A 24,697-nucleotide genomic window follows, 5' to 3' on the forward strand; every position below is an offset into this window, starting at 1 on the left:
ATGTCACATTCCTTTTACCAGCTACCCTATGTTTTGTTTTATCTCTTCCACTACTGACAGACTTTTAGGTTGTTTCTAGTTTCTCAGAATTACAGATAAGACTGCAACGCCCACTCTTCATCATGTCTCTTTGGGCACAAGCCTGTATATTTCTCCAGGTGGACACTAAGAGGTGGAACTTACTAGATCATAGGGTAGACGCAGCTTTACCAGAGGCTGCCAGATCTCGCTGGTTGTAACAAAAGTGGTTGTGACAAATCATATTCCTGCTGTTTTCTAGAAGTTCCTTATAAATTTATACACAAATGTATTACTTTTCCTTGATGGTTCTTCCCTTTTTTGTCATATTTAAGAGACTTTTAGTTCTTGCCATTTTCTGTAGCTTCCTACCCATTTGTTAAGTTCTTGTCTCCTGCCCATAAATTAACTGTTCTGCCTAAGTTAACCAGGGTTGGTTATTATTGGTTCTGTTAGAACCAAGAATCCTGATTAACAGAGACATCAAGAAATTTTTTTAAATATATTTTCTTCAAGTATGTTTAAGTTTTATTTTTGCACTGTTGTTAAATCCATCTGGAATTTGTTGGTGTGTATGGTATGAAGTAGGAATTTAGTTTAATTTTTTTATATAAACGGCTGGTTGCTGCCCAACCATTCATTCTTCAAGCCATTTCTTGACTAATCCATTCTTTACCTGTAGTTTTGATATGCAATCATAATCATACACTAAATTCCCATTTAGGCATGGGACTCTCTATTCTGTTTTATTAACTTTCTATTCTGTTCTGTTGACCTAAATATGCATTTTTGCACCAATTTCATTGTTTTAATTACTACAGTTTTATAATATGTCAATATTAGAACAAATCCTTCCTTCTTTCTTTCCTTCTTTCCTCTCTCTCTTTTTCTTTCCCTCCCCCCACCCCCAAAATAGTCTGAGCTATTATTGCATACTCATTCCTTCCTATGAAGGATGAAATTCCATAAAAAATAGAAATTTTGATTGAGTTGCATTAAAATTATCAAGTTGGGGAGAAATAATATTTTTACAATATTAGGTCTCTCCATTCATAGACTTAGTGTATCTGTCTATTTAAAGAAATCTTCTTCGCTGTCTTCAGGAAAGCTTTATAATTTCTCCACCAAGGACTTGCAATGGGTTTATTCATGGGAGTTTTATAGGTCTTGTCACTCTTGTCAATGGGACCTTTCCTCCCTGATCCTTTTAAATTGGTATTTCTGGTATATAGGAAAGTTGTTGATACAGATATGTTGATCTTCCACTGGGCTCTTTGCTGAATTCCCTTATTAGTTCTACTGGTGTCATTTATTTTTCAGCAGATAGTCAAATCACCTGCAAATGATGATGATGTGATGTCATCTTTTCCGGGAATTACACCACTCATTTCTTCTTCTTGTCTTATCACGTTAGCTAAGACCTTCTGTACAACGTTGATTAGTAGTGGGCAAAGTTGTCTTATTCCTGACTATTTAGTGACTGCTTCTAATGTTCCACCATTAAATCTGATGTTTGCCAAAAGATTTTCTGTAATCTATGCCTTAAGTTTTGCTGGAAGCTTTATCAAGTTCAGGAAGCTGCCTCATATACCTAGTTTGCTACGGTTTTTTTTTTTTAATCATAATTGGGTGTTGAATTTCTCAGAGGTCTCTCATTCGCCACCCAGTAGGTGGGTACCAAGAAATTGCATTTCTAACGTGTTCCCAGTTGATGCTGATGCTGCTTGCCCAGGAACATATTGGTGTAGAACAAGAACAATGGCTTAAAGGCAAATTCCAAGAAACAACATTTAAGGAGTAGATGGGAGTAAGAGAGACCCCAATAGAAACATTACAGCAGCAGAAAATTATGAGGAAAACTAAGAAAAGTATATGGTCATAGAAGACAAGTGGAGAAAAAGTTGAGCACAAGAAGTTTTAAGGAACAACACTATTGGGGCCAGCCCCGGGGCGTAGCGGTTAACTGCGCGTGCTCCGCTGCTGGCGGCCCGGGTTCAGATCCCGGGTGCGCACCGATGCACCGCTTGTCAGGCCATGCTGTGGCGGCGTCCCACATAAAGTGGAGAAAGGTAGGCATGGATGTTAGCTCAGGGCCAGTCTTCCTCAGCAAAAAGAGGAGGATTGGCAGATGTTAGCTCAGGGCTGATCTTCCTCACACACAAAAAAAGAAACAACACTATTAAATACAGAGGTTCAGAAAGATAAGAGACTTTCAAATGCTCACTGGATTTGATAATTGGGAAGCAACCTTACCTAGAACCATTTCGGAAGAATTGTGAGGGTAAAGCAAAAGACTCCTTCGGTAAAAATTTATTGAGTGCCTCCTTAGAACAGGAACCATTGCCAAAGAGACAACACCGAATCAGTAAAGGAAGCTGAGAAAGGGAACATTTCTTTTGAGACATTTGGGTGGGAAGAGGCAGAGAACGATGGGATGATAGCTAGAGAGCAACAAAAGGTTCAGGGAGGGTTTGGGGTTTTGCTTTTAAGATTCAGAAGACAGAGCATGTTTATAAGCCAAGGGGAGGTTCCAGTACAGAAAGAGACTATGAAGATGAAGGTGAAAGACAGGATGAAAGTCAGGCCAGCCCTGATGGTTTAGTGGTTAAGGTTCCGGGCTCTCACCCCCACAGCCCTGGTTCATTTCCCACTTGTGGAACCACACCACTCGTCTGTCAGTAGCCATGCTGTGGCTTCTTCCCCAGCAAAAAGAAAAAAAAGAATCTCATTAAAAAAAAAAAAGAAGACCCTGGAGAAAACAGACTAAATTTGAGACCCATATCTAGCACTTACTTGGTGCAAATCCTCTCTGTGCCTCACTGTCCTCATCTATAAAATGGGGATAACAGTACCTAGCACCTGGCAAACGCAGTAAGGATACAATAAATGTAGTATTATTGACTAGGAATGAAGTAAGTACTGGAAACTTGAAATGCTAACATTAATCTGAATGATCAAAATTGTTAAAGTCAGGGGACAGGCCCTGTGGCCTAGTGATGAAGTTCGGTGCCCTCCCCTCCGGTGGCCCAGATTCAGTTCCCTGGCGTGGACCTACACCACTCGTCGGTGGCCATGCTGTGGTGGCAACCCACATACAAAATAGAGGAAGATGGGCACAGATGTTAGCTCAGGGCTAATCTTCCTCAGCAAAAAAAGAAAAAGAAAAAGAAAGATTGTTCAAGTTAGAGTGATAATGATAACATTTAATGACCTCAGAGCACTTTACCCGCATTACTTAAAATTCCCCACTGGCTCTCATTACCTGTGAAAAATCCGTTCTTCCAACAACCCACCTGTCTTGTTTTATGATGGTTTTGTAGCTCTCCGTGACCCTCAGGGCTGATACAGGAAGTTCCGTCCAAAAGGAGCACAGCACCCTCTTGTGGGTCTCTGGGTAAAAAGAGGAACTATTTCCAGAGAAGGAAAGTTACAAAAGGAACAAGATTGGCCAGATTCCCAGGGTGTAGAATGCCCTTGACCTTGACTTGTTCTTATTTTTCAAATTAGCATTCTTCAAAACTTCTCGGCAAACGATATTTTTCGGCAAAAGATATTTTTTATAAATCAAACACAACTGCAGATGCATCCAGGAAGCTCCCGACCTAAAAGACTCTCCCTCCTGTGAGCCCCAGCACCACATCCACACCTCAGGGTGGTAGCTTTGATTTTATTACACCACACTTCAAGCAGGACACCCAGGAACACTGTTCAGACTACACATCCCAGGATGCCCTGGGGTTTAATCAGCTGATCTAGGCAACTTTGGTGGGAGATTTGAAACTCGGCAGCCTGATGCTGACTTCAGCTGCCTCTTCACCTTCACTTGTTCTCAGCTTCAGGGTCAGGAAGGATTAATAGCATCAGCCAACGCTCCAAGGATTTGGTTTTTATGTGGGGTCCTTTTTTTTTTTTTTTTTTGATGATCAGGATTGTCCCTGGGCTAACATCCATGCCAGTCTTCCTCGGTTTTGTATGTGGGACGCTGCCGCAGCATGGCTTTTTTTTTTTTTTTTGTGAGGGAGATCAGCCCTGAGCTAACATCTGTGCCAATGCTCCTATTTTTGCTGAGGAAGACCGGCTCTGAACTAACTTCTATTGCCAATCCTCCTCCATTTTTTTTTCTTCCCCAAAGCCCCAGTAGATAGTTGTATGTCATAGTTGCACATCCTTCTAGTTGCTGTATGTGGGACACGGCCTCAGCATGGCCAGAGAAGTGGTGTGTTGGTGTGCGCCCAGGATCCGAACCTGGGCCTCAAGCAGCGGAGCACGTGCACTTAACCACTAAGCCGGCCCCTGCAGCATGGCTTGATGAGTGGCGTGTAGGTCCGCACCTGGGATCCAAACTCAGGAACCCCAGGCCTCGTCCAAGCCAAACTTAACCACTATGCCACCTGGCTGGCCCCTGTGGGGTCCCTTTTATCTCTACTCTATGTCTTCTCCTTACTTATTATTATATTTCACCCTCCCTGACCACCTCTCAGTTCTTCTAAGGATTCACCAGGGGACAAGTTAGGGCAGGAACAATAAATACTTCAGTGCCTACCATGTTCCAGGCTCTGTGTAGACACAACTGAGCAGACAACATGGTTTCTGCCCTCCTACAGCCTACAGTCAAGTGGGGAGACAGATATGTGCATGGCTGTTCATTAATGTACAACCAGAAATCCTGAGAATTCCTCTAGGAAAAAGTAGCTCGCAGAAGTCATAAGCAATATTATTTGTCGGCCTCGTATTCGTAATTATTCTTCTATTCTTCCGTCTTGTTCATTTTATTTGCTGGCACACAATAGGAGCTTCACACATATCTGAATGTTCAAATTCTTGTTATTATTGTATTGTATCGTATTCCTGACGAATTATTGTACCTCACTAGACGTACGATAAACATCTGCGGGATTGAATGGAATTAGCCAGGTCTTCCAGATGCTTCTCCAAGGGTGTGGATTTTGCCATCTTTGTGCAAGAGCAGAGCTACTCAGCCTGCTCAGCCTGTTGGGATTTCAGTTCAACCCGAGGAAGCCCTTTCCGCCTCCCTGTCACACCGTTACCATCAGATCTCTCGGAACTTCATGGAACAAAGTCAACCCTCTTCCGGGTGACAGTCCCGCACAAATCCCATCACTCAGTAAGTACCTGTGACGATCTCAGGAATTGTGGGAAGCTTGATAAAGATTTTAAGGCAGCTTTAGATCCTTCCTGCGGCTCCCGTTTTAGGAGGAACAGCCCCAGTTCCTTAAACGGTTTCCCGTGTGACGCGGTCAGTTCCTTTATCAGCTAGTTTCACTCCCCACCCTGCAACGCTTCGAGGGTGAGCTGAGTCTTGCCTTCCCCGTGTCCCCATCTGGGGGCAGGGGAGCACAGGAGGGGACGTTGGGACCTCTCCTGTGTCTGGGGACCACAGAAGCCCTTGCAGGGGTCGGCCTCAAACTGGAAGGGGGGAAGGGGTTACGCTCGGGGGGAAGGGGTTACGCTCAGAGGAAAGGGAGGTGATGGGTCCCTTCAGGGTGGGGGATGCAATGACAGGAAACCCTGAAGAAAGGGGGGACAAGGCCAGCCCCTTCTCAGGACAGAGGAGCAATACTGGGGGCCTTTGAGGAAGGGGGAACGACTCTGGGGTCCCCTCAGGAAGAGATAATGACATGGGAGGGGGCCGCTCAGGAGGAGGGGGTGGCGCCGGGGTCTCCCTCAGGAAGGACAATGCTGGGGCCCCATCAGGAAAGGCGACCGACACCAGGGTCCCCTGGGGAAGGGCATTCGACGCCAAGGTCCACCTAAAAAAGTGGGAACGACCTTGGTCTCACACTCAGGAAGAAGCGACGACGCTGGGGTCCACTTCAGGGGGGAGAGAGGAAGCTGGGGTCCTTCTCAGGAAAGGGGAACGTCTCAGGGGTCACTCTCCGGAAAAAGGGATGACGCCGGGGGTCCCCCTAAGAAAGCAGGAACGACGCTGGGTCACTCGCAGGAAGGGAGTGACGCCAGGTGCCCTCACCCGCCTCAGGGTTCGTCGCACCTGCCGCAGTCCGAGCGCCTCAGCATCCTCAGCCCTCGGGTTCTAAAGGCGAAGCGGCCGCGCCTCTCATTGGCTGCTTTTTCGGCTAATGACAACTACGTCAGCCAATCGTAGCGCGGGGGAAACTCTCCCTCGCGTCCTCACCACGCCCCCTGCCCGGTCTGCGCGTGCGCACTGTCTTGGTCCTCCTGTAGCTCCCCAGCCCCACTCTGCGGGGCGCTCGTGGGCTCGAGTTCCCAGTGCAGCCTCCTTCTCTGCCTGTGACCCATTTTATAATAATAGTACCTACTTTATAGCGCCGTTCTGAGAATTAAGTGCGATAACTTCCGTAAAACAAACAGTGCCTGGCACCTGGTAATCGCGTGATAAACCAGAGCTATTATTATTTGCATTTTACAGCGAGGGAAACTGAGGCACAGAGCGGGTAAATACCTGGTCAGACCAGCCCAATCATTAACTGGCAGAGTTGGAACCAGAATCCAGGCAAGCTGAATCGGATTCTGTGTGCTTACCTACCATGCTTTTGTGCCTCCCAGATAACAAATACCGGCTCTTTCTTTCCCCTGATTATAAAATAATTTTCCCCTTGGTTGTAAAAGTAATACATGCTCATTGCAAAAATGCAGAAAATATGGCAGACTACAGAACAGAAAACAGATCTCTTTTAATCCCACCACTGGAGACACTGTTAATATTTTGATGGACCAGCTACCTTTTCTATGCACTTATTTTTCAGTAGGATCATATAAAGCAGAATATTTCAAAAGCTGCTCTTCTCAATATGAACATCTTGTCATTTGAAGAAATATAGACCCACTTAATTGTTTTTAATGGCTGCATATTATTCCATCATATGAGTGAAGCATAATTTAATGACTCCTCTAATGTTGGACATCTGGGTTCTTAATAATTCTTCACTATTCTGACCAACACTAGAAGGGGCATTTTGTACTTGCATCCTTAGGTTTTCCTCCAACTGTTTCTTTAGGATAAATAATTTTAAAACTGCAATGGACAATAAAAAAGCAAACAATCCGATCAAAAAATGGGCAGAGGGTATGAACAGACATTTTTCCAAAGAAGATATACAGATGGCCAACAGGCACATGAAAAGCTCTTCAACATCACTAATCATTAGGGAAATGCAAATCAAAACTACAATGAGATATCATCTTACACCTGTTAGAATGGCTATAATCACCAACACAAAAAATAACAAATGTTGGAGAGGCTGTGGAGAAAAGGGAACCCTCATACACTGCTGATGGGAATGCAAACTGGTGCAGCCACTATGGAAAACAGTATGGAGATTTCTCAAAAAATTAAAAATAGAAATACCCTATGATCCAGCTATCCCACTACTGGGTATTTATCCAAAGAACTTGAAATCAACAATTCAAAGAGACTTATGCACCCCTATGTTCATTGCAGCATTATTCACCATAGCCAAGATGTGGAAGCAACCCATGTGCCCATCAACTGATGAATGGATAAAGATGATGTGGTATATAAATACAATGGAATACTACTCAGCCATAAAAAAGACAAAATCATCCCATTTGCAACAACATGGATGGACCTTGAGGGTATTATGTTTAGGGAAATAAGCCAGATAGAGAAAAACAAACACCGCATGATTTCACTCATATGTGGAAGATAAACAAACACATGGACAGAGAGAACAGACACAGGGTTACCAGAGGGGAAGAGGGTGGGGGGTGGTGGACATAAAGGGTAAATATGGTGACGGATGAAAATTAGACTATCAGTGGTGAGCATGACGCAGTCTATACAGAAACTGATAAATACTAATGTACACCTGAAATTTCACAGTGTTATAAACCATTATGACCTCAATTAAAAAAAAAACTGCAATGGCTGGGTCAAAATGCAGGCACAGTTGTTATGTTATTGGTTAATATTGTCAGGCCACTCTTGGAAAGCTGTATGTGCCAACTTCCACAAGCACTAAGGAGCTATGAAAGTGTTTTGCTCATCCCAGGATATTCCATGTTTTCATTATTTGCCAATAAATGGGAAAACAAAGCGTTTTGTTTTTTTTTTTTGGTTAAGATGATTAGCCCTCAGCTAACATCCGTTGCCAATCCTCCTCTTTTTGCTGAGGAAGACTGGCCCTGGGCTAACATCCGTGCCCATCTTCCTCCACTTTATATGTGGGAGGCTGCCACAGCATGGCTTGATGAGCGGTGCGCAGGTCTGCGCCTGGGATCCAGGCCTTTGAGCCCTGGGCTGCTGAAGCGGAGTGCGCTAGCTTAACCACTATGCCACCGGGCCGGCTCCAAGAGTGTCTTGCTGTAATTTGTACTTCCTTATATTTTTATGCAGTGAAAGAGGGAAAACTATTCCCCACATCTCAAGATTTTGTTTGCTTGAAATAAAGCAGTGATAATAATGTAGAAGTATCTGGGCAGTGTCATTGTAGAACAGGCGCTGGGTGAATTGAGATCCCCGCCTATTTCCCTGAATTTTCCTGACATTGTAGATCACTTCTCAGACTCAGTTTCCTCATCTGCACAATGTAGCCTGTGACAGTACGTATCTCAAGGTCCCCTGGAGAGTCAATAAGTTAATCTGCCCCATGCATTTAGCACTGGGCAGAGCCCCCTACAGGCTGGGCAGGGTGGAGCCATTTGCCCAAGACTGCGTGGCCTGCAGGTGGCTGATGTCAACTTCAGAGAACGAATTGACTCCACCCCTTCCCCGGGGTCCCCCTGTCCCGTTCAGATTACAAAGCCTCGCTGCTGCGCCCCACTGCCCTTGGTCACCTTTGCCTGAGGAAAGATGAACTCCCCACCAAGGGAATTTAAAGAGCCAGCTGATGGTCACATGCCACCTTCACCCTTCGATCCACATTCTCAGACCGTCACCACATCCCAATGTAGGAGGCATTGCAACATCATGCCTGCCCTTTTACACTTGGAGAAACTGAGGCCCGGAGCAAGAAGGCTCACGGGGGCCACCCAGCCATATCCTGCAGCCTGGGGTTGGTGCTGTCAACTCCTAACTCTTTCCCTGATCCTGCCTCCCTTTGAAACACCCTTGGGAAAACGTCTGTGTCTCCTCTTTGCTTCTTTGTGCAAAGTTCAGATTCCCTGGAAACTTCTAGTTTTTCCAGCTTTGCTTCCCACCTCTGAGTCACGATAAACAGTGTGAATCTTTAAGCCACAGTCAAGCAGATGAACCTCTGTATGCGCTAAATCCTCTACACTCATTCTTTCCCTTAAGTTCCAGAACCCTGCAGTCTCATACAGTAGCCCTTGGCTACTTGTGGCTACTTCACGTCAAGGAAAATGGAAACTCCAGTTCCTCAGCTGGACTAGCTACATATCAAATGCTTAATAGCCACATGTGGCTAGTGGCTGTCGTGTTGGACAGGGCAGACACAGAACATTCCCATCATCTTAGAAAGTTTCACTAGACACCCTGCTCTAGACAGACCCCATAAGTCTGGGATTTTTATTATCTTTTTATAGATGAGACAACTGTGGGTCAGAGACATCTCACACCCAAGGTCACACAGCTAGAGCTGGCATCCAAACTAGTCCCTGGCCGCTAGAGATGACTAGCAGAGGCGGCTGGTCGACCTTTCCTTAGAACCAAAGAAGCTGCTCTCATTCTATTGCAGAACACACACTGTGAACATATACATCTACGCATCTGAACCACTTAAGCACTCTGTGTGTGTATGTGTTTACTTCTGTTTATTACACCCCAGAGGCAGCCAGGTTTTAATCCGGGAGCCTGCTTATCATAAACTTCAGCTATCTGTATCTTTATCCACATGGGAAGTTTTGCTCATTAGCATAACGAACATCAGAAATGTTTTATTGGTGAAATCAGGGGCTTGTTAATTAGCCTGATAAAGGTTGGAAAAATGGGCTCCCCTGGGTGGAGTGAACAATATTCAAATACATGGATGGGTTAAAATATCTGAGACTCACTCATTCTCCAATCTTTTATGAACACATCAGAAAAACAGAGCTAAAATCCCAGGCTGGTCCCATGTGAACTTGGAGGATTCAGCTTGTCAGATACCCATAAGGCTAACAGGCTCGAAGCAACACCAGATCGTGTCTTTAAGAGGTTCATTGTTTTGGGTTTGTTTTCACGAAAGGTGACGGTGAAGCCAGTGAAGCCAGGTACCTGAGGGTTACTGTAAATATTCAGTAAGATTACCTTTCGACCTTGTTATGAAAAAAAGTTAATCCTGTCAATTTGCTGTTTTCCTGATTAACCTGAGGGGTGACTCAAGGGTCATAAGGATTTATGAGCGTGTTTTACAGAATAAAGAGAATGCCTTCAAGAATCACCAGATAACCAGCTCCCAGCTGCCACCCATCCCCAGAAGCCAGATTGCCCAGGGGCTTATCAGGAGTGAAAGAAACATGGACTACCTCTCAAAACTCCTCCTGCCAAGGCCTTTAGCTCTATAAACCCCCTGCCTCCTTCTCTTGTTAAGGCGGATTTGAGAGAACTTATGCTCCCACCCTCTTGTCTTGGCCAATTTGAATAAATCTTTCTCCATCTCTAAGCACGGATGTCTCAGTGTTTGGCTTACTGCACATCAGGCATACGAACTTGAGAATTAAGAGGTTTGGTAACAAATGTTGCAACACCAAATTTGGCAGGAATCTGGGAATTCTTGGAACTTACAGGTGTAAATTCCCTTCTGCCTGGTAATCAAGTTTAACGTCTGCATGGCAGAATTCGACCTTAGACCCTTTATCACGACCTGACAGCCAGATGGTGGAGGTGCCGTCCGTCAGGCTCCCTTGAGGTTTCCAGGAGTGACTTGAAGATTCCAGAAGCCCCCAAGAGTTGTGTCAGGTATGTTCTGTGTAGCGAGGCTTACCTGGGTCTGCTGGCCTCCAAAGACTGCGTGGTCTGATCCTCCACTTTACAAGCTGCAGCTGCTCCTGCCAAGCCCTCTGCATCCCCTCGGCTTCTATCTGCTTGGGGAGAGGTAGGGACAGAGCCCCCTATTCAACCCCACCCCACCCCAGACAGACAGTGCAGGAGAGATGCGCCTTGAGAACACTGTAGGAAAGGAAGCCACGTCAGCCTGGAACATCCATGAAAGCCTCAGTTTAATTGGAGACAAGATCAAAGGATTGATTACTGATCAGACTCATTGATCGTCAAAGTGGACAACACTGGAGCAGCTCACAGGGGTCCTGTGCACCCCCAGAGAGAGGAGCCCTGATGGTGCGTGGCGGTCCCTCTCGCCAGTCACATCCAGCCCTGGGGGAGGGGGCAGGCTCTGCCCAGATGCCACGACTCCCCACCAAAACCAGTGTTGAGTCCACACTTTTGGGGTCTATGGTACAGTTTGTATAATACAGCGGGAACAGGGACTCTCCCTCTGGGAGGCCCCCTCCCCTCCTTCCCCTGCCGGTCAGTCGAGGAAGGGCAAGTTTATTTTCCCTTTTTGCCTCTGTAGAATAATTTACAAACCAACCTTACAGTATGTACAAAAAAAAGAAAGAAAACAACAACAAAAAAGGCCCACTCCGGTCACCGGCTGGGACAGAAACTACGTTCACTACAAAAATGAACCCTGTACAGCATCCTGGGGGTGGGGGCGGGTCGTACTCCCCATCGAGATGGACAGACAGACGGAAGGCTGGGGGGACCCAGGGGCTACAGTACCGTGTGCTCAGAATTGCCGGGGGAGACGATGAGAGAGGAGGGCCTGCCCGGCCCAGCTGCAGAACAGGCAGAGGAGCAGAGCAGAGGGAGAAGAGAGAATCTTTCTTTCTAAACAGTCCCCCCATGGCTTGGAGAAAAACGGCCTTGCATCCATCTGTCTGTCATATTGCTTGGGGAATAGCTACCGGGTGAGGGGGAGGCTTGGCAAGGTGGGGGGTAATGGAGACTTTGGGGCCAGCAGAGGAAGGGCTGCCCAGAAAAGGGATGTGGGTGTACACCATTATTGCTTCTTCCTAGGGCACAGGGTCAGGGAGGGGGGGCAGGAGGATGCTGGGGAGGGGGGTGCCCAGGATGGGGGCTCCGGGCCTGGCCCCGCCCCACCCAAGGTGCAGGTGGGGCCACTTCGACCCCCTCTCCTATGGCCTTGGGAATCATTAAGGCAGAAACAAGAGGAGAGCAGCTGGAAGGAGGGGTGTGGCTCAGAGCCGTCCCCCCAAACGGAGAAAATTCCAACAGAACCCAAAGTGGAGGGGAAGAGAGTGGCAAGCAGAGGGGGGATCAGGCCCTCCTCAGACCTCAGCCCCAAGGCTGGTGGTGTGAATGTCTCTCCAAGACCCCCGGCTGCGTCCTTCAGAGCACAGCTCCCCACTGCCCGTCTCGGAGTCGGTATTGCCACGTTTGTGCAAAATGAGGCGGGGGGAAGACTTCTGGGGTGGGGGGAGGCACAGCGAGCCAGAGACGGGCTGGAGCTGGGGCCTCCCATGGCGACCCCCCTCACCTGCCCGGGCCGCCCCCCAGAATGGCTATTCCTGGCTGGATCCTAGACACCCTCCAAAATTCAGAAGAGAAGGCTGGAAGGAGACCCTGTGCCTGCTTGGGCCCAGGCAGAGAGCCCTTAGAGGCCGGAAGACTGAGCCTGGAACCTAGCGGGGCTTGGGGAGGGTGGGGGTTGGAGATGAACGAGGGGGAGCCGGGAACAGGAACATCTACAGTTGCTGTGTTTCATCTTGGTGGTTTTTTTTTTTTTTTTCTTTTTCTAAAAACGTAACAATTAAAATTCCAAAAATAAAATCCCGTCGGGGGCCTCAGCCCCTTCTTCCCCCAGCCCCCACCTCCAAAAAGAGGCCCCATGGGTGGGGGTTGGGGGAGGGGCGGAAAAAAAGAAAAGAGAAAAAACCCCACTTTTCTGTTTTCTTTTTTCTCAGGAGGCTCAAGAGTCTTTGAGGCAGTGGAGGGGGCGGTTGGGGGGCTGAGGGTGGTGAAGGGAGGCAGGGGGGCGACAGCGGGCAGGGGCGGGGGCTCAGGTGGGGCCTCCAGCTGACCCCCACCCGCCGGGAGCTGGGAGCGCGGGTGGGTCCTCGCTGGGGGACCCCGTGCAGGCACAGCACACCCTCTTGGCAGCCTGGTGCTCTTTTTGGGCCCCCACCTCGGCCGCCGTGGAGGGGAGGCCCGGGAGGCCCGGGGCCTCCTCTGGAGGGGGCAGGGTCCTCAAGGCAGGCAAAGGGGGGCTCTCAGGAGACAGAGCGGGGGGACCGCTGCAGCCTACAGCACCCGCAGATGCATGTGGGGACGCGGACTCCTCCTGGCCCGTAGCCACACGCCCTGCGGGGTCTGCTTGCTGCCTCAGGCGCATTTCCTGTACCTCCACCTCTGTGCGCACGGCCTGGCCATGGAGCCCCAACAGTTCCTCAGCTGCGGACGCGTCCTGCGCCTGCGCCAGGGGCAGTTCCTGCACTTCACCTGCACCCAGGCCGGTGGTCGCCTCCTCCTCCTCTTCCTCCTCCAGCGTCAGCTCAAACTGGAACTTGTCGGGTGGGGGCGGGTGGCCTGGCCCCCTGGGCTCCTCCTCGGGCGGTGGCGAAGGGCTCTGCCGAATGGCGCTGTGGTACCAATCCCGGTTGTCTTCCAACGTGTCCAGGATCTCCTGGGCATCCGGGTGGACCAGGTCCGCCCACGTCTCCCACAACGGGTGCACGATATAGTCGATGAAACCCACCTGGGAGAGGGAGAAGGTATAAAGTGCTGGCCGTGCTGGTGCAGATGGCTCCGCCACACTGCAGGAGCTAATAAAATTTATTTATTTATTTTTTGGTGAGGAAGATCAGCCCTGAGCTAACATCCGATGCCAATCCTCCTCTTTTTCCCCTGGGGAAGATTGGCCCTGGGCTAACATCCACACCCATCTTCCTCCACTTTATATGGGACGCCGCCACAGCACGGCCTGACAAGTGTTGCATCGATGCGCGCCCGGGATCTGAACCCGTGAACCCTGGGTGGCCAAGGCGGAGCGCACGCACTTAACCGCTTGTGCCACTGGGCAGGCCCCGGGATCCAATAAGATTTAAAAGATGCTGATACCATTGGACCCAGCAATCTGGCTTCTCCAGATCCACCCTGGGAAACCTCTTGCCCAAGTAAGAAAAAAAATCACATATGAGATATAAGCAAAAACTGGAAACAGCTCTGTATCTACATCAGTTGGGGGTTAACTTAAAACACTGTGGTACACCACAGATATTCATTATGGTATTTTTGTGCAACAAAAAGAAACTAGAAATAACTTCATGGCAGACTACTGGCTAATACCCTGGTATCCTCTTCCCTCCTCCACATTGATAGAATCTTGATTTTTCTTAGGGAATTCAATGCTTCCAGTGGAAAACTACATTTCCCAGACTCCCTTGCAAAGAGAGGGTGGCCATGTGACCGCCTGTAGACAGAGGATGCTGGGGGCTGCCTCAACTGGCAGAGGCCTTTCCTCCCTGGAATGTAGCCAGAATGGCTGGAGCATCAACAGCATCTGTGACCATGAGAGGCATCTCTGAGGATAGAAGCCCCATGCTTTGGCTGGGAGGAGAGAAATAATGAAAGCTCTGGGATTCCTGCCAACTCTGTGGAGCCAGAGAGCCAAATTCCCTTTCTTTAGACTTTGCTTACATAAGAGGAAAACAAAAAGCTTTATCTTGTTTGAGTCACTGTGAATTCCTAACTACTAAATACTTAAATGTCCATCAACAGGGGAATGACTACACAACCATTATCTAGCTATATCTGTGGGAATACTACACAGCAATGAAAAAGGGTATGGTAAATCTATGAGTAATAACTTGGAAATATCTTCAAGTCATTGTTGGGAAGAAAAGATAAGCTGTATAAAAATGGGCATATATTGATGCAATTTATATTTTTAAAAAAAACTAAACTCACAAACTATTTTGTTTTTTTTGTTTTTTTTTGAGAGGAAGATCAGCCCTGAGCTAACATCCATTCCAATCCTCCTCTTTTTGCTGAGGAAGACTGGCCCTGGGCTAACATCTGTGCCTATCTTCCTCCACTTTATATGGGACACTGCCACAGCATGGCCTGACAAGCGGTGCATCGGTGCGCGCCCGGGATCCGAACCCGGGCCGCCAGCAGCGGAGTGCGCGCACTTAACCGCTACGCCATGGAGCTGGCCCCTAAACTCACAAACTATTGCTATTAAGCTGCCTGTGAACATAACTACATAACAAAATTAGTTTTTCTAGGGGGTTGGGAGTGATTTGCATGCCCAGGGGACATTTGAAAGTGTCTGGAGACATTTTTCATTGTTAAAACTGGAAAAGGAGGAAACTCCTGGGATCTAGTGGGTGCCCACCACAGAGAACGATCCGGCCCTAAACAGCAACAGTGCCGGGGATGGGTAACCCTGGTCTGGAAGGGCATACACACCGAACCCGGAAGGGTGGGTCTCAGCTCCAGGTCCGGATGGGGTGGGGAGGCCCGCCCTGCTCCCTTCCATGGGCTGCTCTGGAACGTACCTGAGACTTCTCCACAGAGGCCGTGTGCTTGTCGCACATGGGGCTGATCTCCATGCCCCGCTCACGTTCCCGGTCGCCTTGCTGGAAGAACTCGGCCATGATGCGGTCCGTCCACTGGCGGTACAGCTCCAACGGCTTGGTGGGGTTGCTGAGGTCTGCGCAGTGCACCATGTTGCGCAGGACCTGCGGGAGGTGGGGCACCTTCAGCGGCCACGTCCCCTCCCAGTTTGGGGCCTTCCTTACTTCCCACTTGGGGCGAGAGTGGAAGGAAGGGGTGGGGGGACATGGAGAGAGACAGAGGAACAGGAGAGAGGGAGACAAGTGGGGGGGGATAGGAGAGAGTTGATGAGAAAAGGGAAGAAAGAATTGGGGGAGATGGGATGGAGAGACGGGGGTTGGAAGAGCAAGATAGGGAGACGAAACAGAGAGAAAAAGGAGACAGGAAGATGGGCAACCTGGGAGCTGGAGGCTGAGGGAGGGGGGGAACCCAGACCTAAGGTGGGAGGGGCGGGGAAGGGGTCCCATCTCCTTATATGATGTGCCAGGCGGGCACCTGGATGCGGTCGGAGTAGTTGTCCAGCAGGAGGACCCCCGAGCTGGTCACTTTCTTGGTCTCCACCATGGTCTTCAGGTCAGCCAGGAGGGTCATATGCTTGGACATGTCCGTGGCAAGCACCTGCGGGCCAGGGGGCGTCACAGGGGCCCCTGAAGCCCTGCTGCCCGCCTGCTCCACTGACGCGGACCTCTGAAGTTTTCACGCCCCACAAGCCCCCGCAAAGGACGCCTCTCCCCCCAGGGACCTTCCTGTCCCGGACTCAGACCGGGCCCTCCCCAAAGTCCCCGCCCCCGCCCCGCCCACCATGTCGATGACCATCTTGCGCAGGCTCTGCCGCTGGCGCTTGCTGAGGTTCTGGAAGATGTCACAGTTGTCCTCCTGCAGCAGCTTGAAGCCCACGGCCAGGTGGTGGTTCTCCAGCACCGACTCGTCGTTGTACATGAGCGCCAGCTCCGAATCTGCGGCCAGGCCCGCGCGGCGGTCAGGGGGGGCGGAGCCTCCCGGCGCCCCGGGGGGAGGGGCGGCGCAGGCCCCGCCCCCAGCCCGGCCGGCCCCGCCCCCAGCCCGGCCGGCCCCGCCCCCAGCCCGGCCGGCCCCGCCCCCCGGAGGGCCACTCACTGGTGTTGATGAGGAACTGGTTGGAGACCCCAGGGTGGTCCACGTCGTGGATGGCAGCCGCGAACAGGGCGGCGAGAATCTCCAGGTCCGTGAATACAGCCTGGGGGCAGAGAGACAGGGGTTAGAAAGACGGGGGGTCAGAGAGAGACGGGGTTGGGGAGACACGGGGGCCGGGCGGTGCTCACGTCCAGAGCCGGCGTGGCCAGCAGCACGTGGGTGGACTGCAGCACGTCGGCGGCGTGCAGGCTGTTGTGGTAGGCCACGCTGGGGTGGTAGTGGTCCTCCAGGGTCAGCATGTATGTCACCATCGTGTCCACCGGGATGCGGAACTTCTTCAGCAGGTCCCGCTCCTGGGGGCGGGGATGGGGGGCGACGGGCCCTCAGCTCCCCGCGCTGCCCTGCTCCCTCGCCCACCGCCCCCTCCGCCCACCGCCCCCTCCTCCCGCCGCCCCCCTCCGCCCGCCGTACCTGGAAGATGGTGTACATGATGCAGCTGAGGGAGCGGCCTCCTGCGTAATCCGACACGCAGAAGATGTTCAGGCCCCACTTGTTCAGGTTCTCCAGTTCCTGGTGGAGACGGAGGCCAGAGGTCAGGAGCCCGCAAGGCCCAGGGCCCGCTAGGCTCTTTCCTAGGAGGTCTGGTCTGAAGGTCGCATCATTATTGCTCACCCGGTGGGTGGTGTGCTCTGCAGCACAGAGTTTACTGCCCACGTCCTGCTGGGCCGGAAAATAACAGCAACCACAGCGACTGTAAACTGACCTCTGATTACCCGCCAAGCGCTGCACTCAGAGCCCGATCTCATTTGGCAGGTGAGGGAACCCCAGCTCAGAAAGTGACGTGACTTATCCAAGATCTTACATCTCACAAGCGTCAAAGCTGGGATGTGAACCCAGCACGGCTGACCCCCAGCACGGCTCAGCCTCTGAGCTATGAGGTTCATGAGTGTCAGGAGGAAAGGCACACATTATCGGCACACAGTAGGTGCTCAATAAACACTGAGTGACTGAATGTCCCAGTGGCCAGTGCCAGCTCACAGAGGGTTACAATAAATGCCAGCTGAGCGAGCCACCCAGAGTGCATCGCGTCCACTGCACAAATCAATGTGGGAGCCCCTTGGCTTAAGGTCTCATGGAACAGCCAGGAGCCGAACTAGGTGTGGCCTGTAGTGGACGCTGTTGGGCTTCTGCCCAGATCCCCTTCACTGGCCAGTGCACCCATCCCCCAGCTGCTGGGACTGTTGGTTACAAAGACTCACAGCTGCCCTGTTTTCCAGAAAACTACTTTTCTTTTCTTTTCTTTTCTTTTTTTTTTTGCTGAGGAAGATTGGCCCTGAGCTACCATCTGTGCCAATGTTCCTCTGTTTTGTATGTGGGTCGTCACCACAGCATGGCTGCGGACGAATGGTGTAGGTCCATGCCCGGGAACTGAACCCATGAACCAGGGCCATGGAAGTGGAGCGCACCAAACTTAACCACTATGTCACGGGGCTACATGGAGGGGGTGATGCCGGCCACCCAGTGACTGACAGCTCAAGATGGGCTCGACTCTGTGCTGCTGTTAGCACTCCAGAGTTCCCAGTGGGATGAGGCCGAGGCAGGACTCCAGCTGAGACCACCTCCCTGCTCAGCACCTTCCTGTCGGGCTTCAACTCCCTCTCTCCCGAGGGTCTCATCAAGCAGGTACACCCAAATCCTCATCTCCGGGTGACCCGACACCCATTCCCTCTTTGGGCCCCAGGAGAGCCCGCCTCTCTGCAGCCCGGCCCCCGCTGAGCCCCCACCCACGTGGGCCAGGAGTTCCTCTTTGTTGGTCTTCACCCCAAAGCGGGGAATGCTGGAGTCGTTCAGGGTGCTGCCGTGCACCAGCCTCTTCACCCCCGTGATCTGAGACATGGGCTGGAACTGCAGCCCAGGGGGCGCGGGCTGCTGGGAGGGCCTCTGCCGTGGCGCCTGCTGTTTTTCTCGATCCTTCATGGTGGGCGAGGGGATCTCCACTTCATTCTGCTTGTCTGCAGAAGACGGAGGAGAGACAAGCATGAGAACCCCACAGAGGCTCCCTCATCCGGCCCTCAGCCCCCCGCTTCCCACATGCCCTGGGAAGTCTCACCCGGGAGGGCAGACCCCTTTGGGGTGTCATCCTGTTGGTTACTCATAGGCTGGAAACCAGCGGGGAGGGAGGAATTCTTCTGGGAGGTGGCAGGCTGGAGTGGGGACCCTGCGGCCCACCGGGAGCTATGGGGGGGCCGCAGTCCAATCACCGCGTTTGGCAGGGGGGTGCCATGGGAAGTCAGGAAGCGGGGTGGGGATGCTAAAGAGAGCCGCTGCCTGCCCTGGATAGGCTGGGAACCTTTTTGGGCAGGGACAACACGTCCATGGTGACCGAGAGTGCTGGTCGGGGTGCACAGCGCTGGGAGGATGGAGGGAAGGGTGGTCTCTGGCTCCATGGACCACCCCTCCAACTCCCTTGACACCAGCCTGCCTAGGGGCCAGCCCCAGGAGCCGTTTTCCTGAGCTCTCAAGAGCTTTCAAAACCCAGCCAGGGCCACCCATTGTGACCTGTACTGCCAGTCAGTGACAGGGCCTAATAGGGGTCATTTGCATGCTGTGCTTCCATTGGCTGGATCTCAGAACTCGGGCACCCCGAATGGCGGGAGCATTTGAAACTCTGAACCTTTCTCTTGAGCCTGGGGGGGCTGGTTCTCCTGAATTTGGGGACCTTTGGGTACAAACTGAAATTATCCTGAGTTTGTGGGGGATATCCTAAGCTTGGGAACTCTTGGGTTCAGAGGTTAGGATGAGCTGGAGATCTCCATGAGCTTTAGGATTCCAATGAATTTGGGGTAGTCTACTATATTGCGGGTTCCACTGAGTTAGGAAATTCTCCTAAATTTGGGGAATCTCTTACAGGTCCTTAAGCTTGAGAATTCTATTGAGTTTGGGTATCTGAAGTTTGGAGGGGTCTACTGAATTTGGGAGGTCATGCCAAGTTGGGGGATTTTATTGAATTTGGGGGACTTTCAGCTTGGAGGTTTTTTAAAGTTTGGGGGTCTTTTATGGGCTTTTAAGGGCAGAGGTTTCCTTAAGTTTGAGAACCCTACTGAGTTTGGGTACCTCTCTTGAATTTGGGGCATCTTCTGAATTTGGGGGGCATTCCAAGTTTGGAGATTCTATTGAATTTGGGGAGGCTTTTCAGCCTGGAAGCATTTTAAAGTTTAGGAATTCTATTTGAGTGTGGGGGTTTCTTGGGGTCTGGAGTTTGAGAGTGCTATTGGGGTTCCACTGAGTTTGGAGGGACTTTTCAGTTGGAGAGATTTTTAAATGTAGGGGTTCTAGAAGGTGGGGTCCCACTGAATTTGGGGGCATCATGAGGATGCGAATTCTTGAGCATAGTGACTTTGGGTGAGTCAGGGTCCCTTGGGCAAATGTAGGCAATAGGACACAGGGTCTGGGGCGGCCCCCTCCAGTCCAGGTGCACACCCCACCACACACAAGTTCTGGCCCCCACTCACCCAGGAATGTAGTGGAGATGTACTCAGACACCTGGTTTCCTGACCTGCTCATCTCTGACAGGTGTGTGAGTTCTCGGTTTAGCATCCTCTTGAACTAAGGGGAAGGAGGTAAGAAGGACAGAATGATGGGGTCACGGGGCCGGGGGGGGGGCAGGGTGGTCAGCCCTCCCAAGAAACCTCTGAAGCCCCTATGAGTCCCTCCTCCTGCTCTGCTCAGCTAACAGAGTCCTTAGCAGGCTGCTAGAGGGGAGGGGTCAGCCCCTCCTCTCCTCCCAACTCTGGACGGGGGTCCCCAGGCTTGGGGAGTCAGAACTGCTCAGCGTTCCCCTCCCTGCCTGAGGAAGGAGGGGCTCCCCTCCCCATACTCCTCCCCCCCAGGAGGAGCCAGAGGAGCACCTGTGGAAGGGAGGGGCTCCTGCCTGACAGGGAGCCAATGAGGTGTCAGGAGACTCCCGTTGCCATGGCGATGGGAGTCTCCTTAGCAACTCCCCCTCCAACCAGCTGCGGAGCTGGAGGAAAGGGAAGCAGGCCGCAGGCCCCTTAACCCTTGCCTTCCCAGAGCTACCCCTGGCCCAGGTCTTCCCAGACATGGACCCCACACCGTGGGGGTCCTGGCCTCCAACCCCTAGTTCAGTTTGGAAGGAGGGAATGCAGTCCCCAAGTTCTGTGTGAAGAGAAGGTTTGGCCGCGGCGGGGCAGAAACCTATATAGTTCAGTCACCCAGGGGAGGGGGGTTCCCCTCATAGCCCCCTCTCCCCCAACCTCGGAGGGGTGGACAGACGCAGAGATGAACGGAGTATGCCCAGAACCAGGCTTGGGGGCCCCTCCTGGTCCCCTCGTGCCACTTCACACAAGTGTCTGCTGTGACATTGTGCATGGAGAAGAAAGGGCATCGGTTCCCCGCCCCCAAGCTCCATCAAAGCACCCCCAAAGCAGGAGCAGACTCTGTCCAGACAGGCAGGAGGGACACTTGGCAGGAAGGGTGAGCCCGAGTGGCCCACACCGGGAGGAGACGCTCACTCACTCCTTTCAGTGCTCCCAGGGACCCTGGGCGCACACAGAGACACCGATATACACAAGATGGACCCACAAAGTCACACACCCGCACACAGAGTCACAGACTCCCGGGTTACACATTTCTACACAGCCCCAGACACACTCATCAAGGGGCATACACACTAAGGCAGTCACTGACACTCGGGGTCACATACCCCAGAAAAATCACACAGCTCTGGGCTCACAAACACGGCCCAATACACAACACCACAATCAGCCAATGATCTCAGACAGGGCCACGCCATGACCCAGGCAAACGAGCACAGGGTGAGGTGGTCCCACACCCCTGCAGTCACACACACGTGTGCAGTGACAGTGACACCCAGCGAGAGACCCACACCCCCAGCCACCCGCCATCCACGCCCAGCCCTGGGCCACACACACAGAGACAGTCACAAGGCTTCATCTCCAGGCACCACACGTGCACAGCTGCACACATGAGCCCAGACTGGGGGCTGGAGGGTCCGAGGGGGGAGGGCCAGGGCGGGGTCTCCTGTCCATCACCCCCCACCCCCGGAATTCCCCTACCTGGTCCCACCAGCCCACCAGCCACGGCTTGGAGCAGGTCTCACAGAAGAAATCCACCAAGGGCATCTTGGAGTCGTCGCCCCGCTCGGGGCTGCCGCACACAGAGGCTGGGTGTGGGGAGTCCCGGGGTTAACAGCCACTGTCAGGGGGGCAGGGTGCCGGGCAGGTGGGCAGTGCAAGGGGGAGCTGCGGAGGGGCCTGGGCCGGCCCAGCAGGGCTGGGGGCTCCCTTCCCCTCCGCGCTCCCGGCGGCAGCCCTGGTTACATGGTCCACCCGCCTCTGGCCCCGATGGGCCCCCGCAAGGCTGCAGCTGGAGGCGGCAGAGGACCCCTGCCCATGGGGGGACGGGCAGGGCGAGGGTCCCGCGAGGACGCTTAGGAGGCTCCGGGCTCCGTGTGTCCGCTTGTGTGTGTGCGTGCGTGTGCGCGCTCACTGCAGCACTGGCAGGCTGGAGGCGACGTCAGGGGGTGCCCGGGGTGGGGGGGCGTTAAAGGGGCCTCAGCCAGGACACAGGAGGGGCCCCGGGGATAGGGAGGGAGACACATGCACCCTCCATGCACACACCCAGAGACAGACACCAACCCAGATGCTCCACACACTCACAGACACACACACACTCGGAGACACACCTTCCACACCAACACAGCCAGACACTTGACACACTGGAACACACACAGATACCCAAATGCTTTCCGTCCTACACTGACCGCCCCCCGACACACACACAGTCACAACTCTGAGGTCCAACATATTTACATTTACATAGTGGAGCCTTCAGACACACCCCTTCCAAGAACACAGACACACACCCAGACGTGCAGACACACACTGAAGGACGAACACCCAGATACTGGACACACTTACAGACACACACTCAACACACCAACAGACACAGTTTCAAATAAACTCAAGCACCCGTGTGGCCTTAGACACAAATGTACCCTGACAAATCCATAAGGGAATACTCACACTTACATTCACACACACACCATTGCAGAAACACACCTGCAGACCTACCTTCAGAGACAGTCACATTCTCAGATGTTCAAAACATACACACCCTGAGACACAATCACCCTCAGACTCGCATGTTCCCAGACAAACCTCCACCCACAGAGATATGCACCCCCAACACAGGCACCCCCATGCACACTCATTTCCTGACAGACAATCCTCCCACATGGGCTGCCACCGTGCTGCACAACTCCAGGAAGCATCATTTACATTGCCTGCTTTCTGAACGGTGCCCCCTGGAGTTGTGCAGTGCACAGTCTGTGCAACTGTACATGGAAGCCTTGCACCCTCCCCTGCAGCCCTGCAAGAGCACACACACAGGCACAAACACATGGAGATACACACAGATTCGCACTTGGGCCAACTCACACCTGTAGACATACACATCCCTCCAGCACAGCCCCACACACTTACAACCCTGGATAATCGCCTGTGCACACCCATACACCCTCCATAGGTACACTCCTGATGGATCTTCTCAGAACACCGCCCCACCCAGCCCCGCACAGCAAATGTGTAGCCAATAAATTGACAGCCGCACAGACCCATAGCCACAGAGACACACCAGTAGACCATACAAGCATACGACCCCATTCCCAAGGAGATGGTCGCCTACGGACAGATGTACAACCAGACACACACAGACACACACACACCAGGCTCCTCCAGCCCTGGGAAAAGTCAGAATCTAGGAGTTATAAGTCCCGAAGCTGCCGCCTAGGGATTGGCCCTGCCCAGGGACTGACCGCACCCCACAGGCCTTATCCGCAAGTTGGCCCCGCCCACCAGCACGGCTTCGTGGTTAGCCCCGCCCTCAGGCCCCATACAGCAGTTGGCCCCACCCCGCAAGCCCTGCCCAGAGAATGGCCCCACACCATAGGCCCTATCCAAGGATTGGCCCTGCCCCACGGCTGGCTCCGCCCACAGGTCCCACCTAGCGGTCGGCCCCACCCCTCAGACTCTGCCCAGGGATTGGCCCTGCCCCATGGCTGGCCCCGCCCACAGGTCCCACCCAGCGGTTGGCCCGACCCCTCAGGCTCTGCGCGGGGATTGGCTCCGCCCACAGCTGGTCCCGCCCACAGGTCCCACCCAGCAGTTGGTCCCTCCCCTCAGGCTCTGTCCAGGGATTGGCCCCGCCCCATGGCTGGCCCCGCCCACAGGTGCCGCCCAGCGGCTGGCCCCTCCCCTCAGGGCTGCCCGCCCTGCAGTCCCCAGGCCCGCACACCTTGTGGGACGCCATCTCACTGACGGAGCGGTAGGTCTGCATGGTCTCCAGCTGCTCCAGACACCAGTCCAGCTCCTCCAGAGTCTCCCGGGCCAACTGGTGACACGTCTCCTCTGGAGAAGGGGCAGCAGGAGCAGTGACCGAGAAGGTCCACAGGTAGGCCTCCAGAGGTCCCAGCCCCTGGTGATGGGGGTCCGCCAGGTGAGGGGGGTGCCGGGGAAGGGTGAGGGACCCGCGCCGGGGCAGCAAGAGGGGCCCTCTCCACCCCCTGGGCTTAGTTACCTGACAGCGTGGCCTTGCAGACCGGGGTTGGGCCGCCCAGCGGGGACCGCCTGCAAGAGATGGGGCTCCAGGGTCAGCCTGGCCCCCCAGATCCCTGCCGCCCTCTCTCCACAAACTACTGATTTTTCTTTTTGAGTGCTCACTGTGTCCCACGCACGCTGCCACGTCCTCTGCCTGCAGCCTCTCACAGAGCTCAGCAAGAACCCATTTTACAGATGAGGAAACTGAGGCTCAAGGATCAGTGGAAGGTTCCGGTCCTGTGTCCCCAGAGTTCCTGCCTCCTCGACCATCCCTTCCCCACAACTCCTTGAACCTTCTGAGGGCGGCTCTGCCCCCCAACTCCCAGAGTACCAGCAGCTGTCAGCCACACCTCTGTCCCAAAATAATAAGAACTACTCCTATTTAGTGAGC

The 24,697-nt window shown here is 52.7% G+C and overlaps 1 protein-coding gene across 7 annotated transcripts in view; it reads right to left on the reverse strand.

The window, feature by feature from the left end:
• Positions 1–11,119: 11,119 nt before the first annotated feature.
• Positions 11,120–24,697, reverse strand: part of PDE4A (phosphodiesterase 4A) — a 43,868-nt gene continuing 30,290 nt past the window's right edge. For 5 of the 7 annotated variants that reach the window (XM_058525726.1, XM_058525727.1, XM_058525725.1 and 2 more), the window contains 11 exons: positions 24,287–24,336; positions 24,005–24,117; positions 20,182–20,275; positions 18,458–18,681; positions 17,141–17,239; positions 16,858–17,022; positions 16,673–16,772; positions 16,358–16,512; positions 16,052–16,174; positions 15,499–15,681; positions 11,120–13,694 (listed from right to left, as the gene is read on the reverse strand). In XM_058525726.1, coding sequence (XP_058381709.1) covers positions 12,999–13,694; positions 15,499–15,681; positions 16,052–16,174; positions 16,358–16,512; positions 16,673–16,772; positions 16,858–17,022; positions 17,141–17,239; positions 18,458–18,681; positions 20,182–20,275; positions 24,005–24,117; positions 24,287–24,336 — 2,002 coding nt within the window. In that variant the 3' untranslated portion in view covers positions 11,120–12,998. Of the gene's footprint in view, positions 13,695–15,498; positions 15,682–16,051; positions 16,175–16,357; positions 16,513–16,672; positions 16,773–16,857; positions 17,023–17,140; positions 17,240–18,457; positions 18,682–20,181; positions 20,276–21,765; positions 21,904–24,004; positions 24,118–24,286; positions 24,337–24,697 lie in introns of those variants that run through there. The other 2 variants (XM_058525730.1, XM_058525732.1) reach the window with 2 other exon arrangements.

This window comes from Diceros bicornis, chromosome 30 (genome assembly GCF_020826845.1).
Source record: "Diceros bicornis minor isolate mBicDic1 chromosome 30, mDicBic1.mat.cur, whole genome shotgun sequence".
Taxonomy (NCBI): domain Eukaryota; kingdom Metazoa; phylum Chordata; class Mammalia; order Perissodactyla; family Rhinocerotidae; genus Diceros; species Diceros bicornis.